Raw genomic sequence first — 20,712 nt, 5'->3', positions numbered from 1 at the left:
TATATATATATATATATATATATATATATATATATATATATATATATATCGTCGCTTTCAATACATAAGGGCGTAACTAACATTTTCATAATTTTACAGGAGAACCGAAATAAGATTTTGTGTATGTTCAAGTCAAGATAACTTTTTGACTGTTTTCAGGAAAGCTTTAATTTTTTGGACGCTAATTTGCGAGGGACAGATGTTCCTTTCCGTGTAGATTTGACTTTCCAGCTGTTCGTATGTCTTGATGAAATTGCGAAGTTTTTAACTTACGCCCTTATGCTGTGAAAAGATATATGATAAATTCTAGTTCTAAAATAACAATAATGGCGTATGTTTTAGCAACTTTATTTTTCACATATTTTACAGTTTTGTACATAATGAGCATTGATACTACAGTTAATGTTTTTTCTTTTGTTGTAATTATAAGAGTGTTTATTATGTTGTATATAATATTTTTGTATGAAAAATGTAACTTTAGCTATACATTATAGAATATAAAAAAATATTTTTTTAGGTAAGCATTATGGTTGTATGTCATTTATATGGCATTATGGCAAAGGAAAGTCCTTTTAACAATGGACCTCAACAAAATCTTCGACATTTTCATCACTTTGTCGATTTCGGAAGTATGCGTGGTAGTCTCGCAGTATTACTCCTATAACGCACAAATTTTCCAAATCATTCTTCTTTTGCTTAGAAATAAGTCGAACAGATGAATACCGGAGTAAGAGTGTAGGCTGGTTTAGTGTACAGCTTCTCGGGGAAACTTTGCGTACCGAAAATCTGGAAAAATCATCTCTCATTCGGGTTTTGAACAAAACTGTCGCCAAATCGTCTTGACTGAATCTTATCCATCGCAATTTTAGCCATCCAATCTCATTGCCTTTTTGATCTTTGCTGCATGGTAGAAAAGTTTTCCGTCCTTCCTCGAAGTCAAATAAATCATCTATTGTCATCGAGTGTACCTCGTATGGAAACGGTTTTTTGCGCGACATTCGAGCAACAGTTAACCACTCTGTTCGAACGAACACACCTACATTTTTTTCCGCATGCTCAATGGTACTACGCATGGAATCAACTTCCATTTCCGTATGTCCTGGCTCAAGAAATTTATGATCAATCGTTTTTATATGAGTACTACTCATCACATATATACAAATTGATGTGAATTTCTTGTTTAAATTTTGCCCTCCGCAGCAATCGGAATACATGGTCACGTGTTCAACTTCTGTTGATAATTCGCGTAAGTATTTAAGAAAACATGATGCAATTTCATCTGGGCCCCTCTTTGCCTTTGTTTCGTCCCAAAAATAACAGTAGCCCTTATGAGTAGCAACATCGTAAATAGTAAGATTGTAAACGTTTAGTTTCCTCGCGTAATACAAAACTCCTGTTTTGCAGGACGGCGTTGTTAACACTTTCTGAAGATCAAAACAAATCACCTTATGAGTTCTATCTTTCAATGCATTCTCCTTTAGTCTCTTTTCTTCCCTTGTTTCATTCTTTTTCTGTTTGTGCTCCTCGTAATTTTGCAGTTCTGCTCTTTTTCCATCTTCGGACAACTTACTAAACTTGACACATACTTTATTCAAACTGTGTGAGGTTATTGAGGCTCTATCCTACTGTGCAGCAGTTTTACTCTCAACATCTTAAAAGCATATTATAGATATTCTTTATTAGTACTAATTAAACTTAATTGCACTCCTTTGTTATACAGATTTTAAAGGGTGTTCTTAATCGATAAACCTTTGCTATTATATTCCTAATTTAAAATATTCGTCTGTAGAAAAATATTAAATTAAAATATACTATACCTTTTTCAGGCAAATACTTTGGATCCTCATCACTGTCATCTTCCAGCTCTGTACACTCTGAAGCACTATCATCGTCATTGTATGTCAGTAACCGGCAAATATCTTCTTTAGCAATAATTTTGCTTCGCCTGTTAATTTTTGTGACTTCCTTGCTCTCTTGCTTTTGGCATAATAACTGTGATGCTTCCTTTCTATTCAGTGCTTTTGAACTCTTTCGCAAAACGAAAGAAAAAACTTCTTTGTGCGTCACTAGCCAAGTCTCTTTTAACAATCAAACCCCTAAACAAATCCAAATCAACAATCGTAAAGAATCCATGGCGGCATTTACATCCAAAGAGACCAAAAAATGCGGTACTCATTGTGGCGTATGAGTGCCAGGCTATGTTACTGTGTACTCAGATCGTTTAATACGGAAGGGCGTATGTGTCATTTAAGCCCTTATGCTTTGAACAACTTGCTTTTATATCTCTTAACGCCCTTATGAAAATGACCCCCCACAGCTAAACGGTTCGCCGTACAGCCACAAAATTTTCCCAGCAGCTAGACACGATTGATATTTATCGGATGAATTGAAAATCTCAAAATCCCCAAAAAATCTAAGTTACGCCCTTATGTATTGAAAGCGACGATATATATATATATATATATATATATATATATATATATATATATATAACGCAGCAGCTGAAATGCGTGGGACAGTCGGCGGGTATGAGTAAATCGATGATCCAGGGCGCAGTAAAATTAGTTATGCCACTCCTCCTCTTCTCTCTACATCATGTCTGGAGATGAATGTTCTGACTAATAGGCTACAGCGGTGATTTTAAGAAGTAAGACGATATACTCTATCAATGATAAATGTTATGACTTTTAATATATATAGGGCAATAAATCGAAAATCTCTATATATGTCTTTTGCCCCTCCCCCTGTTGGAAAAAATCCTGCGGGCGTTAGTGATTATTATGTTGCTTAGTTACTTTATTATATTGTGCTATACACGGAATAAATCTTCTGTGTTTTATTTAATAATAAGAACCTTATTTATATTTATTACGCTCCTTGCTTTACGACAGCGACACATATTCATGTTCAGCGTAATCAGTTTCCATTCTCAAATAAGGACAGTGTGGCGAATGAAATAATTCACGCACATATTTAGGACTTAGAAAAGTGTCCTGCGAACATGTCGTAGTAAATTCCTAAAGAGTGAAAAGCGCTAATAGCAGTTGTTATCAGTTATTCACTTAACATATAAGGCAATAAATTGAAAAACTGAGAATACGAATCTTTTCAGAAATGACAGTGCACTGATGCTTCAAATCTGTTTCTTTACTCCCGATACCTACTTTGTTTCCCTAGTCAAAATAAACTCTTCAAAATTAATCACAATTTCTTGTGCAACCATCCCTTCCTTGGAGTACTGTGCGGTCACATACCCGTCACGGCGATGTAAAGGCACTTTTGGCGATGAGGATACCAGGCCAGCAGATAGAAGTCAAGGGACCAATCGAGTTTCTTGCACGCTCTCCAGACATTACGCCGCTCGATTTTTTCTTACGGAACACCGTAAAAGATTAGGTGTACTGCCATAAAGCACGTAACCTAGATACTTGTTGGAATAAGATTCAAATGGTGTGAGCAGAAACCCTATTAAACACTTCGGTGGAAAGTACCAAGCCAGTCGTGGCTTGTACTCAGAAATGTATCGATTCTGAAGGCCATGATTTTAAGCATTTGCTGTAACCACTATTTGGAACATTCAATTTGATCAGAAAAAAAATGAAATCTTTAAGTTTAACGTCCCACGGTTATGCCGGTTAGGCTAAAGGAGACGGTGGTAATAAGAAATGAGTGAAATTGTGGAATGAAGAAAGTGGGAGGAAACAGGAGAACCCTGAGAAAACCCACGAGTACGGTGTTTGTCCACCACAAAGTCCACACGGTGCGAGCTGGGATCGAACCAGGGACCCCAAGCACTGGAGGTGAACGCTCTACCACTGAGCCACCGCGCCCCCTCTCAGTTTGATGAGAAAATACACTTAAAAAAGAAATTGGACTGTAGTCTTCTTTTCCCAGAAATTTAACTTCGTAGGTTGAAAAATTTTCTACAACAGTTCAAAGTGTGTATACAATTTTAATGCACCCGATATACACAAAAAATCAAACAGATCCTTAAAAGAATGGAAATTCAGTGTTTGAACCCCCTAATAAAATTCTGCGTACGCCACTGGATGTAAAGTAGAAATATTTCTGAAAGAATAATAATGAATTTGTCACTCGATAATCATATATTTAGTATGATGTCCCACATTACTAATTATTTAACTTAATTTCACATATTTTACTCAGCACAAAGAATTCAAGCTATTCAAAAAGTACAAAATAGTTGATGCTGGATCAATCCATATGAAGTGGTCCAGAGCAGGTTGATGTACCATCTCCAAAAATTATAAAGAAAAAAATGAGTGTTATGAACCTTGTGTTTAAGAAGGTTAATAACACTACTCACGTTGTCGTATGTACAAGTGTTCCTGAATGGCAGCCATCTTTGTTGTCGGTGGAGTGCCAATTTTTGCCTTGCAAACGTCTACGAAAACCACAGTTGCTCAAGACATACGAATCAGACGAACACCAAACAGAAACGAATGTTTAGAGGAGAGACTGAGGTACACGGAGAATACTCTTAATTCTAAATAGATATGCAGGGTTGCAAACTAATGCATAAAATCACCAGAAAAAGTTCAGAAAATTACACTTTTAAAGGGGCTACATTTTAGAATGGCATAAAGTGGGGGGTTCATAATTTTTGTGCTGAATACTATTGCATGTAAAGATTCTGCAGAAATATCCACAGCTATGATACTACTGGCAATGTAAATTTATGGGCTTCCGAAAGTTGAAGTTTGTGATTTTCATGCCATTTTTGGGGCGTAATATCTCAGGAGGGCAAAGTGTTAAAAAAAAAATTGCTGCTTAGGCCACAAAGTATTACTTGCCAGGTTATAAGGAATCCCTACGTTCATTTGGGAAATCCTCACATCCATCTTGCGAAGGTTTGAGACATACATTTTTCATCGAGCAGGTATGACTTCGAGAGTCATGTTCTAAACCGCACTCTCTACATTGCGTTGTTTTTGAATTACAGCCCTCTGAAGTTCATTTTTCCCACGCTTTCGGCACCTTATATTCCTCACCGACCAGAGTTCCACAGGACTTTTTTTTTTTTTTTGCTTGTTTTGGTGTCAGGAATGAGCCGAAGTTTGTTCAAATAGTTTCATACCAACCTGTATATTAAAAAATAAATAGATCGAATTCCAAAGAGAATAACATAATTAGAAGAATTCTAAAAAGTAATAAAACTGTTCCAACTGTAACAACGCAAATGCTTCCAGGGGTCAGTGGAGAAGCATTTATTCAAAATGCAGAATTAGTTTCTCAATATTGAAACCGGGGTTAATAATACATTTCTTCTACTTCCGGTTTTACTACAGAAATTCGAGTAAAGACGCAATATATTCTTGGGAGGCTTAATTGATTACAGAAAACCGCTTCCAACTACTTATTGCCGTTTTCACTTTAAAGTGATCAACATTAAATGCGGGAATGGTTAATTTCTGACACTTCCGGCTTAAATAGAGCCTTAAGATAGAAAATGATACCTATTCTTAGCACGCTAAATCGATTAGTTAAAACATTCTCGCTACGTTTTATCGTTTTTGCTCTACGTAGATCAATATTGAAACCGGATTTCTATCATTTCCAATTTTAATAGAGATTTAAGGATAGATACCAAACGTATTTTTGGGACGTTTAATCGATTTCTATAGTAATTAACCGATTTTGCTCTATACTGATCACGTGAAAACTGCAAATTGATTTCTACCACTTCCAAAAAATGAAAGTTTCACGTCCCACAGCTATGCTAAAGGAGACAGTGATGATGAGAAATTAACGAAATGGTGGAATGAAGAAAGTGGGAGGAAATGTGAGAACTCACAAAAAAAACCTTAAGCACACGGTATTTGTCCACCACAAAGCTCGCCTGGTGCGAGCTGGAGTCGAACCAAGGACCCCATGCACTAGAGGTGAAGGCTCTACCACTGAGCTACCACGGCCAGTCTACCACTTTCAGTCTGAATATCACCTCCATCAATGAACTCGGTTCTAAACTTATGGGCATAATTGTGAGACGTTAAACTCAAAGATTTCATTTCATTTCAGTTTCGATTCCTAAGTTTTATTTCTCAACATCCTGGACAAAATTAATCCTGATCAATCCAGTAGCACTTCACTTTTTACTTTTTTTTTTTTTTTTTTTTTTTTGACGAATAGACAGGGTAAATATGGGTTTTGGCTGGTAAACTGAACTCCTTGAAAAAAAATTAAAAAAATAAAATTTGCGTAGCGCTTTAAGAAATAATGAATCAAGGATTTCCCGGTTTTCCAGAAATTTGCACTTTATTATTAAAACATTGCCCTCTAATAACTTGGTACAAAGAAAGAACATTTTATGGGTACAAATATCTGTTACGTGAAAAGCTATTTTTTTAAACAAAAAACGTAATTTTCAGACACTATGCATGTTCATATTAACTTGTGTTGTTATTTTAACACAAATATATTCAAAATACCATGCGTTAGCTTCTTACCATGTATACCAATTTCTTATGATATTCAGTCACAGTGAACAAACATGTTGGTTTAAATTAGCAGTTGTAATAAAGTTGCTCAATAAAAGGTATAAGAGAACTATTGTAAATTTACCTCTTTACTGCATATTTTGGCAATTTTTAGTGCATAGCTGTATGTATATTTTGATTTTTCCCCTTTTTGTGCATATCAATCCAAAGTCTATTTATGACATAGACGAAATAAAGGTTGATTGTAAGGTATTTTTGAAATATAATAAAGTTGAAGTGGCAATATAATTGTTATAAATGTTACTGGTGTTCTGGTCATAAAATATGAAAGTATATATTTTCACCTTTGCTGAACGTGATTCTAAATTTGATTCCAGATGGAAGAGCTCAAAAATATTAACTTTACAATCATTAATTATTGATCTCCTTTAGCCTAAAGGGCAAAACTATGGGACGTTAAACTAAAATTTCATTTCACGAAGGTACAGCCATGTTTAACACAATTACGAAAAGATTTTAAAATGATATATTATACCTATACAAAACAAGTGCTAGGAAGATAATTGGAACACATTTTCTTGCCATATTTTATTTCTACTAAACCGTGGAACAAGCTTGATGGCATGTGATTTAAGTGAAGTAAAACAAAGATTGTGATGCGATTGACTTAAATATATAATTCCTTTGTAATTCAAGGAATTACGCAGGAACAAGTATGCGCTCTATTTAAATATCCACGTTTCAGGATCCTCCGGTACCAGCAAAATGAATGATCAAATTAGAACTTAAAATTTATTCCTGTATCCCAACTTCTTCAATACAATTAATTTCCACGGTACTGGAGGATTGTAACACATGGATATATTTAGACTTAGCGTGTACTGGTTCCAGTGTAATTCCTTGAGCCGTTTGCGGTGAGGCCTACAGTTTTCAGGCCACGGTATTTTAAAATGAAATGTTTCGCATTTCCGGTGGTTTCTAACTGTAAGGATGCGCTTTCCGAAGTATGTTTATTAGAATCTTTTTCTTTCATTTGATACAAGGAATCACCTTCCGGAATAGGTCATCAAATTCTAAATATACTGTATACATACACAAATCAATTTATTTATTTGAGTTTTACGTCTCTTGGTCCTTTACGGCTAAGAACAATTAGAAATAAATGGTCATTTAAGGACAACACATAATATATATATTGTATAGTGTCATCAACTGAAACCCATTTGCAGACATCTGTGGAAGTACTAATGTATTTAACCACCTTTTATACAACATGTAAAGACATTTATGATGAATGTGTCACAGCATTTGTGCTTCCGAAGAAGTCATCATAAGCGTTCAAATATTTCTCCCATTGTATAACTTATTTACGAATGCCGTCCATGTAAAATCTGGAAAGCTAGCGTTCGAACCATTGACGAACGGTGGCCTTCGTCTCGTTATCCAAGTGAAACTTCTGACTTTTCAACGTCTTATTCAGAGAATCAAAGATGTAAAAGCCACAGGAAGAAATGTCAGAGCTGTAGGGAGACTGACGCAACATTTTCCAGTTGAATCTTCCCACACAATTCTGAACGTTGCGTGTAACATGGGGACTATCATTATCGTGCAACATAATTACCCCAGAAGACAATAAAGATCTTGTGCTTTTAATGGGTGTGCTAAAGTCACACAGTAGCGTTCGGCATTGATAGTTTTTCCTGATTCCTTGGGTCACTGGTCCACGGCAGTCAAAGAAGACGATAACCATGATTTTCCGTGCAAGTGCTTCTGAGCAGAATTTCTTGGGGAGTGGAGATGAGGAGTGTTTCCATTGCACGCTAGAAGATTTTGAACTTGGTTCAAAACGACGGCACAAGGATTCATTCTCAGCAACGATACGCAAGAAGAAGTCATACTTTTCGAACTGATAGCGCGACAAATGTTCAACAGAACACGCCATACGCTCTAACTTTCGTCCCTCCGTCAACATCCCGGGAATCCACTATGTGTACACTCTGTGATACCCCAGATGTTTCACAATCTTCTGGGCAGTACCATAACTTAAACTGAAATGGTCTGCTATCGATAGAATACTTAAGCGTCTTTTCGCAACAATAGCTTCCGACACCTTTACACAATTGTTCTTAGTGGTAACAACATGGGCTTTACCAGGATTGGAATAATCCTTCTTGAGACATTCTTGACCAATCGACCACTGTTGTTTTCGATATGCATATCTAGCCATACATGTCCATCCAACGAAACACTCACGCTGGTTGACATCCTTAAGCAATGAGCAACTGTACAGAACATTGATTTTGTTTAGACAGTTGTGGATACAGAAAGCAATATTTCAATTGTCATTCTAGCAACAACAAAATCCATAGAACAATTATTTCTACTGTACATGAACAAGGACATATGTTATGATAAGACATTACAGCTACACCACACCATATTTCCTTCATCACACCATGTTGTAGCTACGGTCAATGAACGGGTTTCAGTTGATCAACCCTCGTACATAACATCCATGCCCTGAGAGGGACTCGAATCTGTGACAGTCAAGCCCTGTGATCCCAATCTAATACCACCATGTTATCTGACTAAAAAGAGGTAGAAGTATTTTAAAAGACATTAATTACAAGAAAATAAGCATCCCCACTGGTGTAAGAGATCCCATGAAAGCAATAATGATATTCAAATTCGGAAGTAATAGGGTCTATATTCGGGCAAATTTAGAAATTGAAATAATAATTGATGAGTTTTATAATATCATTCATTCTGATTTAAATCACCAAATAAGCCCCATATGCAGTGAAATCTGTCTATGTTAGCGCCTGTTGAATTCAAAGAAAATTGGAAAATAAATGGTCTATTACCAGAGATTTATAAGTTTGACGGCCCATATCATTCTTGAATACATGCAAACCATTAGTTTTGCTTGAAAAATAATCCATTTTGGATCCTTGGTTCTGATTCTTAAAGGTTAATTGAATTAAACGTTTACACAGTATACGTGAGTAAACGACAGAATGGTCATCAATTTTATTCTTGGATGTAATAAACATTTAAGAGAGTATTCATTTGGATTGGATCTTGATTATTCTTAGTGTTTGCATAGAGCTTTTCCCCATAAATACCTTAATAAATAAGACTTTCTCATTAATTTTTAATGGGTTAAATCGCATAGTTTCCTTCTTGTTTATATATATGTAACAATTTAAAGCGTTTTCCAACAAAATCGAACGATTTCCAGGCAATTGATATGTAAATTGATGTTTTATACGAGTTTTTCAGAAGTGGTGAAATTGAGTACTGACTGCGAGTCAGGTCACCTACCATCATTTCGGCTAGAAACAAATAACAAACGTTTTGCTTGTCCTTATAGAAACTTGTAAGCACGATGTTATAGTAGCATCTGAAATTAGGTGTCATGATGCGTCTATAATCTAGAGCGGAATGACCTGTGTATAAGTGTGAACAGAGACGACAGGTTTTAAAAATAATACTACCTATAACGTTTTAAAACTATTCCAAACAGGATTAGTAAGCTTATTTCATATTTGACTGAATAACTTTGCAAGATATTGTCTAATTTTAAAATTTCGTAAATAAAATGATAAAAATTTTTAAAAGTATTTTTTTTTTTATCTTGTTGCAGGTAACTTCTTCGAGCACTAGCTTCCTGGTCGTCTTCATTTGTTGGGCTATTCTATTATCAGAAGCTAAAAATTCCAGTACAGTACATGACAACACATCAACGCCAAGTGGGGAATTTCTTGCAGTGACACACAACACTTCACAGACGTTTCTGGATAATAATACAACTCCGTCAAGCGTACTACCAATAAAAGATGAGAAAAGTGACGCCATACAAAGAAACTACAACCACGCAGTATTTAACGTTAATGAAACTATACAGGAGGTCGAAGAAATTCTTAACTCAAACCCAGGCCTTCCACGGCTTTCACACAAAGAAATAATTGAAATTCTTGACAACATCACACACTCTCTTTATCTAAATTTAACCAATCTTCCTGAACCAGTTGATCTGGAAACCATTAATGAAATTAAAGACCAAAGTAATCATAATATCGCAGTTGAAAGCGTATCTGAATTTAGTTTAGAGAACACTTCAACTGAGGTTTACTTAGAAGACTTAACAACCCACCCTGAGAATGATAATACAAACGATATAAAAAACAGTTCTCGCTACGAAGAGGACAGAGCTCTTATGGTCGTTTTACCATTTAACACTAAGAATCTTAACGAAAGCAAAATTCGAGAGCTCTACACAAAAATTCCAATAACTAAAATAATTACTACTACAATGCCCCCACCTACAACTCGTCCTACGTTACCCGATACTACGATATTTGCATCTTCAGTTCCTTCCACAAGTATTAGCTTAGAAAAGAAACCAACAACTCCTACTAGTCTTCCAGCTCAACTTGAAGGATTACCAAACGAATTTAAAAATACATTGTTATCATTCGGGTTATTTGATCAACCATTCATATCAGACTCATTATCTTCACACGATTCTCACAAAGTAATCCCAATACAAGATTTCGAAAGTCCAACTTCAATCCCAGAAGTTTCAAAATCTACTAGGAAGCCAATTATTCGACACAACGTGAAAGAATTGCTTGCAACTATAGGATTGTTTCCAGAAAGTAATCCAAATGACTCTACCTCATCCAATGAAAAACCTACAACTTCAACAGAATCAATGAAAACCAAGCCTGTTTCTAGTTCCTCAGAAGTGGAAGATTTGTTACTTTCATTCATGTTATCTCCTAAGCAAACTCCCACGCAAAATTTACCAAGTCAGTCATTTCCATCCATTTCGCTTCTACCCAAGCCAACAGTTGACCCTACATCATTTGTAAACTTCAAGCCTTTACCTTCTTCAGTTAATAGTTTTCTGTCTTCTGACAGTATGGCAGGAAACAATATGAAAAATGAAGTCAGTCCAGACATGAAGCAGTTTTTAGAATCCTTTGGACTATTACCAAGCAAGGATAAAAATGGCAATTTCAGAACAGATAAATCTCTCTCTATGGGAACTAATTTGTCTGAAAACAGTGATTCAAATGATATAAAAAATAGTAGTACTGATACGACTCTTACAGAGTTAAAGCAAGCAATCTCTAACGAGTCTCTAGTCCCTATCCCATCACCAATTACAAACAATGATGATGAAATACAGACATTTCCTAAATTATTTCTAAATTCTGACGACATTCCAGAAAATCTGAAAGAAATCATTAGTTTTCTTTCTCTAAATGTGAATAACGAGACGCAATACGGAAATGTTAGTGATATTTCCGAGTTAAACTTAACGCTGCCTGAAAGTCCAAGAGGATTGGTGACACAGGAAAATGTTTTTGATCCCATAGCGGCAGCGCAATTAAATCTAAATGAAACCGAAAACTACGAAAAACTTCAACAATTGTTGCGAACATTTAAACTTCTCTTGAATCAATCGGTAACAGATGAAGAAATTGAAACCATTTTAGGTAACTCTATTTCAAATCTTACAAATGAAACGCATACTATAGACACGAATAGTACAAAGATCATTAACTTACTAAATTTTAACGAAACTAGTAACGACTCTTTTACACTGAATGAACTTCTTAATATTGAAAGTGATAGTGATTTGAAGAATGAAGTGAAGAGAGAAGAGCCTGCGATGGAAACAACCAGTGAGGCTAAGCAAGAAGAGCCCATAACGGAAGCAACGGTACCAGAAACAACACAAAGTAAGTCAAATAACGAAGCAACAGAAGGAACTCCCAGCTTCGATGATCTAGCGAGCTCATTTGGAGGGGACTCCGGAGGAGGTTCATTCTTCGACTTTCCTGAACCAACGCCTGCCCCAAAGCCCAATGGATTTTATTTCTTCCTTGACTGGAACAGCTTCTTAAATGTTGGCTATGAGGATGAAAATCCTGTTGATATATCATTTTCTCCAAAGTTAGGCAACAGAAAATATTTTATACCTGTAAAAATACCTTAGTAACAGTAAAATAAATTTATTTTAAAAATAAAGAGGTTAAATGTCATTAAATATTCCAATTTTGCAATAACAAACATCAACAAGATGAGAAACTCAAACATATGTACAAAAGTGACTAACAAGTTTTGCCTTTGAACAAGTGTAATATTATAGTAATTATACGTCATGTCGTTCTAAGGCTCTCTACTCTCCTACAGTGAAAGGTTTATAATGACAGTGGTATAATTGATACTAATATCTCAATACAAGTTACTAAGGAAAAAAGATACGAAGATTGAGAATACATGATACTGGGAACAAAGTTTCAGTTTAGATTTTTCTTTAAATCATGACTGTACAACACTAACGAAAAAATCATTATCTACAATCTACCTAGCCAGTCTCTTTTAATATTTCCTTATTTACCATGTATTTCTTCTTTCTTTATATATATATATATTTTCAACAGATGTTCTACTGTTGTTTATCACATGACAAAGATATACAAAATGAATTAGGAAATATATGAGCTTGACTTTTATCAACCACTGTCCAGAATGCCAATGTGAAGCAACGAAGTCAAAGTCAATTAATTACGTTCATAAAATTACTGCTAAAAAATAGCCCCAACCTGTTAAACATTCAAAGAAAATAAAGTGTGTGATATACCTCCTACAACAACGATAAAAATAATGATCTCCAAGATACCATCACTATTGCTAATGTAGGTAGTTTTCATACTATAAATATTTTCGTTTACAACAGCAAATACTATGACAATAGACAACAACTGAAGAGTACGAGAAGGTTCGCTTTTATTTGAAATGATGACCCCTAGAATTCTCCCAATTTACAATTAAATTAGTAGGTGGAAGAAGGAAATAAATATCAATTTGAAAATCAAGCTTTGCCCTAATAAATATCAATTTGAAAATCAAGCTTTGCTCTGGATTTATTAACTTTTTATTGTAAGATTTCCACACCGTACTGCGCCAAATGGAGATTTTAACGCCATTAAGTGTTTGAAAATGTTCTGAAATAAGAGAAACGAAATCAACCTATGACAAACTACTTTTACTTTGACGTTTATTTCCTTCTTCCAACTGCACATTCGAATACGGTACCACAGAATCAATAAAAGTTTGGATAAAACATAATGTGTCAAATATATTAGCAGTCTAAATCAACTTGACATACGAAAAGAACAAGGATGTCAGATAATACTTAAAAAACTATGATTACTAAACACTGAACTTTGTGTGGCAATTTGAAGTCCCTTAGAATCTAGGCCACCCCTAGAATCTAGGATCGTTAGACCACAGGCTGAAGTGTAGTCATTGAAAGGTTCTTTCAATTGTCAGAAGTACGAATCGACATGCCCCCTAGCAAAACAGCCTAGTTAAGCCAAAGATTACGATGGTTAGGATTCTATCTTAAAGTGTAGGCTCACGTCTCATATAGCCTCGATGATAAAAAAAAGGGCGTTAAATTTCAATAAACAAACCATGACACATTATAAATTTCGAATAGATACGGAAAAAAGTTACAAAAGATTGGAAACTTAACTTTCTTTTTCTAATTACATAGAAGATTTTCACTGAATGTAAATATTATAATACTGTTTACAGTAATTTGAATCTTAAATCATTCCGGAGATATAAAAACATAGATACTAATCGTTATACTGCTTAAAACTACGTATTTGCAGGAAATTTTTAAAATAATCATTGTTTTCCTTTGTTTCTATAAAATCCTCCCACTGATCTACTGGCTAGCGGATAAGCTTTGGTGTACGTGGTCCTTGGTACGATTCCCGGTGGGAGAGCACAAAAAAAAATAATTTCACAATCATTCACTTTCATTATCCATAAATCTTCTTTAGCCTAAAGGGCATAACTCTGGGTTATAAATCTTTTTTTATATATAAAAAAATCCGTTTCTATAAGAGTACAACAGTAGGTTTTCCTAGTCGTCATTACAACAAATTCTTATAATTACATAGTTATAAGCAGTATTATAAGTTGTCGTATCAATGTTCATCTCTGTCCCGCTTTCTTTATTTATACCTTACCTGATCAACACTCGTTGATCTCCAGCTCCTCCCCGAGCTTAACTTGGAAACCGTAAAAGGTTCACCATTGCAGTTGTGTGAATACTTTAAAATACGAATTTAACAGTGTTAATATAGCATATATCCTCATCCAGATCTAAATCATAACTATTTACATAAAGAGCTATCCTATTGCTTTTAGTTTCCCTTTCTCCCCAGAGTGCTGTTTTGAGAAGTTCCGACCCTCTCATGCACCAACAGATTCGCACTGAGCGTGGTGCATGTACAAGCTTTACCGAAAGTCTGGAGCAGCTCGAACCATCAGTGATTACAATGGTATGAGACTTTACAATAGTGGCCCTTAGGCATCCCTCTTCCACACACACACACAGTGACAGCGCTGGAATCCTAAGATGCAAACAAAGGAGTTGTCACATACAAAACGGCCACTATCATACAAGAACATGCATAACTCCAAACTCACACAATCACGACTCTCACACACTCACAATGCCACGGATTACCACTCACGTCACAACAACATGTCAGCTGCTAAAAGCAGGAATGATGGATTGAAGGTATTGTATCCAATACAAACACCAAGACAAGAAGATGAAACAAGAAGTTACGCCAAATGAAAACAAAACTCAAGAAACCAAAAACCCTCAAGGATGAAGAAGCCATAGAAGAAACAACAATACTACAGATAGAAATGAAATGAAATCTGTGAGTTTTACGTCCCACGGTTATGCCGGTTAGGCTAAAGGAGACGGTGATGATGAGAGATGAATGAAATGGTGGAATGAAGAAAGTGGGAGGAAACGGGAGAACCCCGAGAAAACCCATGCACACGGAGTTTGTCCACCACAAAGTTCACTTGACGGGAACAGGGTTTGAACCCGGGACCCCAATCACCAGAGGTGAACGCTCTACCACTGAGCCACCGCGGCCCCAATACTACAGATAGAGTCTAGTCCACCTGGACGATTACTCTGGACGAAAAATAACAATACCAAAAACCCTAACAAAATTCAATCCTATGACGCCGAATTCCCAAACACCATATCTCTTTAACCAAACCAAACCAAAAGCCAAAGAGAACACCTTATCCAAACAAACATGATGATTCTAATAATTCAACTCTCCTCCCTCTCCCAACCACAGGCTGTGGAATCAAATAAAAGAGAACCATACTTTACTGGCATTTGAGAAGATGACTTCAACGAAGTGACGAATAAAAAGGAGAAACTAAAGAAGAAACAACAAGAAGCCGCCGAACTTACATTATTCCATTCACATCAAACAAGACGAGCCCAACGAAGACCAACAAGAAAGCAACTCCATCAATAAGTCAAATAACTCATGTATTACCTCAAATTTACTCACATTACACTATTGTTATTTCAGAAACGGACCAGCAATAAATATCAAGACCCAACTAAGATCCAGAAAACAATAATAGAGAAACTCCCACACATAAAGTACACCGTATTAATTAAAAAAAAAGAAAAAAAAAAGCAGCATTCAAGGCTTTAGACTAAAATTCATTAACACAACTCAGAAATAACCTTTCTTACGTCGATTCACCGCCAGTCACTTCGGAGTCAACGCAAAATGGATCACATATAATGAGAAAATTACTGCAGAATACAAAAAGCGACCAAAACCCATATTCACATGCGTGAAGTGCGCCACCGATATTAGGGCATAAAAACAAGATCTCAAAAATCAAAAAAAGTCAATTTCTCCAACCTAATACGATTTGAAACAACATCGGCTTTATACCACTACTAAAGTTATTTTCACATGATCCACAGCAAATTAACGAGTTAATCTCAATTGAGATCACCATACACTGTGCGCGTTACCGCGTCGAGGCCTCACGAAACGAAGCACGCCCTTTGCCATGCACCAAATGTTTTGCATACGGACATGCATGGGCAGAACGCAAAACATAGAGAAAATGCTTCAAATGTAGTTAGAGCAAAACAGACACACACGCTCAAACAGGAATGCAAAAAAAAAAAAAAAAAAAAAAAAAAAAAAAAAAAAAAAAAACTGAGCAACCTGTCAAAAAGAAGGCCATAGGACCTGCGCTAGTACCTACGACCACAAAGAAACGAATACCAATCATCAGGATACACCGAACAGAAGACTTATCACAGCAACAGGGAGAAGAGACAGAAGAAACAGATGCAGAAAACCTCGAAACCACAGCCATAGACAAGCCAACAATAACAGCCGCCATAAAATCAACAATCAAGGAAGCTACACAAAACTCTCTCATGGAGCATCATAATTCTTCAACCTTACCTCAAGAAATACAAGCAAATCTAGAAACAGCCAGCAAAGATATCCTCCAAGAACGTATCAACGCCATAACCTCCACAGACGGACGCATTTGTGTCACATACGCTGACATAATGCAAACAAAAACAACCTCAGAACGAAAAACATTATGATCATCAACACCCGGGAAGCAAACAGCAATCATGTATAAAAATCATTAAAAGGAGAACAATAACAAAAGGCCAGTAAACCAGCTAAAGCTACTATTTATCAATATACAGGGGATTAAAGACAAATCTGCAGTTATACACACCTATCTGCAAGATCACAAAATAGAGTCGCCGTCGTCAACCAAACAAAACTCAATAACAAAATTCCATTCTACATCAATAGTTATAAGTGCATTCGTAATGACAATCACAACTCCAGTGGAGGCATAGCAATACTTATCTACATAGCTTACCCTACAGGAAAATACACATACCTAAGAACCCTTCAAACGCTATCACTACCTTTTTAATACTAGAGCTATCCATCCCACAACCTATAATAATGCAACTCGATGCAATAAACTCAAAGACTCCATACAGCTTTGCTATCCCTTCTTAAAACTAATTAATAGCCGTCTCCAACTTCATCCTCACAGCCAATCTGAACAGCCAGCATATATTTCTTGGTGACCTCATGACAAATAATAACGGAAAGCACTTAGTCAATATCTAACACAAAATAGCTACATGAACATCAATTTATCAGTACCCACAAAGTCGGTGAAACACCCAGGGGAAAAAGATTTAAATCCAAATAAAATTCTTGTCACGCCGTCACTATACAGAACAAGACAAGATGTAAGTACAACAAGAGATCTTCCATTACACCACCTCCGAGTAACAACAAAATTTTACCTTCAAGTTACAAGAAACTTGAAACAAGTACTTAACTTCAAAGCAGCTGACTGGGACGGATGTAGGAACTTCATCCATAATAACTTACAGAACATAATTATAAATAATGACACATAAACAATCGAAGAAGCCAACAACCACATTATCAAAATTATCCAAGAACTACAGACAAATTTATGCCACTGAAAACAATAGATGTTAATGAACAAGCCTACCACCAAAAATAAATAGATAAAATCCGATACAAAACAATCCTACGAAGACTATTCAACAAATATCACAGAGCAGAAACAAAACCAGCTATCAACGTAATGCAGTACGAAATAAAAGCGGATATAAAGAAAATCAGTGAAGAAAAACTCGCCGAAACATGCGGGAGACTCAACGCCCTCTATACGGAAATCCCTAAGGCTAATACCGTCCAAAGACTAATACAACAATACGAACAAAGTAGCAACATTGCAAACAAACTAGACAGTAACCAAACAATAATCACAGAGGAAAAATGTAATACTTTTCACAAAACACTACAGAAGAAATGGGATGTCCACGCATCAACGAACAAACATAAATTTTCAATAGAGCACAACTGATCAAAGTTTTCTACATCACCAAGACATCACCGTGCCGACTTAGGAGACCACCACTTTGGCAGCCGGGTCATGGATAAACCGGGTAAAACAAGAAACTAACTTCTAACTCTAGGTCTATCTCTCTCATCACAACCATTTCGAAAGTGTTAGAAAAAAAATATATAACAGAATGCACCAGTATATAGCTGAAACGCAATTGATGAAATCACACCTGGCTGGCTTCCGCCCCCACCACAGCACCATGACCAAGTATCAAGAATTGTTAATGATTAAGAGGCGGAAGTTCATGACCTAAAAGATACGAAATATTAACAATTAAATTTGTAACTTTAACTTAAAAGAATACAACACACGTACCAAATGATGGGTATTGTGTTCGCGATACAATAATAATAATAATAATAATAATAATAATAATAATAATAATAATAATAATATAGCTTCTTCAGTTGAAATATATATATATATTTCAACTGAAGAAGCTATATTATTATTATATATATATATATATATATATATATATATATATATATATATATATATATATATATATATATCCAGGGTGTTAATGAACTATACCGACAAACTTTACGAGGTGATTCCTCACATCAAAATAAGAGAAAAAGTTCATATAGATCTATGGCGAAAAGTGCACATTTCAGAACTAGGGCTGTCCAAAATCGCAAAAAAGCCAAATTTCAAAAGGCTCTATTTCGAATTCGAGAGACTGTGGATGCTAGTCCTTTTCAGCGTAAAGGAAGTCACGCATACGCAATCCAAAAATGCATATTTCATTAATGTTCAATGGGTGTACAGATTATTCCCTGCAGGGTGAAATTTCCAGACATGCCATCAACCGAATTTTGAGATATGCTCTGACTTTATGATTGGTCCAAAGTAGGCAAACGACAAGCCTTGAGAGCAGTGAACACGGAATCCTTTGGCCCCATATCGGAAGTGTTAAGGATCGTCAGCAGCATGGTTTCTCGTACTCGGGAAAACGCATGGTGCGATGTTTTCTTTCACGCTTACAAGTGAAGAAAACGTGAAATATACCGTCACGAAATACAGTACATATCATCACACGTTATTCCAAACACAAAGAAACATGGAGCTGCCGGTTTCCCTAACACTTTTGCCTTTCCTCTGAGGCATTGGATGTCCATTGTTGTGAAGTTTACCCCCTGCCAACTTTGGACCCTTCTTGAAATTAGGGTATATCTGAAAACTCTATTGAAAACATTTCTGAGAATTACACCCTGTAGGGAATACCCTCTACCCCTACTAACAATTTATGAAATATGCATTTATGGATTGTAAATACATGGCTTCATTTACGCTGATAAGAACCACCATCCACAGTTTCTGAAATTCGAAATAGGGACTACTGAAATTTGGCTTTTTCGCGATTTTGGACAGCCCTAGCTTAGCTCTCAAACTATGCACTTTTCGTCATAGGTCCATGTGAACATTTTCTCTTATTTTGATGTGAGGAATCACCTCTTACAGTTTGTCGGTATAGTTAATTAACACCCTGTAAATATATATATATATATATATATATATATATATATATATATATATATATATATAACTTAATGAATAAGACAAATAGTAAATTAATTTTAAGTATCTCGGCCTACTACGCAGCACGGTGTGTTTCCGTGTCCTACGCGTCATTGAAAAGATAAAGAAACAATTTCTCCATGTAAATAATATAATTATTGTTTAGAACTAATCAAATTGTATATGAAACATCGGAAAGTTAAAATCAGGGACACATTCGGACTATTTAACTTCAAATAAATACTGTAAATAAAACTTAGCCTCCAAACCGTCCCCTAAAACTAAACCACATTAGTCACTTAATATCTTCAGACATCGACCAACGAAACCATACACCTACAAACTCATCATCATCACTAAACCTCGACATTTGGAACGTTGAACTTATGCTATAACTCTTGACTCCTAACACGTACTAAACCAGAACGGCTCCAGCTTCGCTTAACGCGAACGAGAACAACTTACCAATCATACAAAATCAAAATCTCATTACAGAACAAAGTAGCCAGTGGCTAGATGACCCCCTCTCAGGCGAGAAACGTAAACTGGCAATAACAATTTATTCATTCATTCATATCTCCAGAACACTTGGAGATATCAACGGTAAACGGTATTATGATCTTGAAAATCATCTATGTAATTGGATGTCTATTTATGTAAACAGTTTTTCGATATAAAACCTTCGGAAAAAGTCCAATTTTTTTTAACCTCTTAAAACTTTGCTCTTATTTATTAGAAATATATCATGTCTGGTCACAGTATTCGACACCAATGTACTTTTTCATTGCAGTGTCCCGTCTACCTCACTTGTATTACTAGTGTTATAAGATCTCCAAAGTTAGGCTATTTTTGACACTGAGCG

The 20,712-nt window shown here is 35.7% G+C and overlaps 2 protein-coding genes across 5 annotated transcripts in view; one reads left to right on the top strand and one right to left on the bottom strand.

The window, feature by feature from the left end:
* The window catches only part of LOC145695184 (uncharacterized), an 87,799-nt gene extending 75,299 nt beyond the window's left edge, over nt 1-12,500 (top strand). Inside the window, exon 2 of the mRNA XM_081772154.1 lies at nt 10,105-12,500. Coding sequence (XP_081628280.1) covers nt 10,105-12,468 — 2,364 coding nt within the window. The 3' untranslated portion in view covers nt 12,469-12,500. The remainder of the gene's footprint in view (nt 1-10,104) is intronic.
* The window catches only part of LOC145695183 (uncharacterized), a 203,868-nt gene that overhangs the window by 175,879 nt on the left and 7,277 nt on the right, over nt 1-20,712 (bottom strand). The window lies entirely within an intron of this gene.

This window comes from Thermobia domestica, chromosome 9 (assembly GCF_964235325.1).
Source record: "Thermobia domestica chromosome 9, izTheDome1.hap1.1, whole genome shotgun sequence".
Classification (NCBI taxonomy): domain Eukaryota; kingdom Metazoa; phylum Arthropoda; class Insecta; order Zygentoma; family Lepismatidae; genus Thermobia; species Thermobia domestica.
The sequence above is the reverse complement of the archived record's forward strand: the minus strand, read 5'-3'. Positions and strand labels throughout refer to the sequence as shown.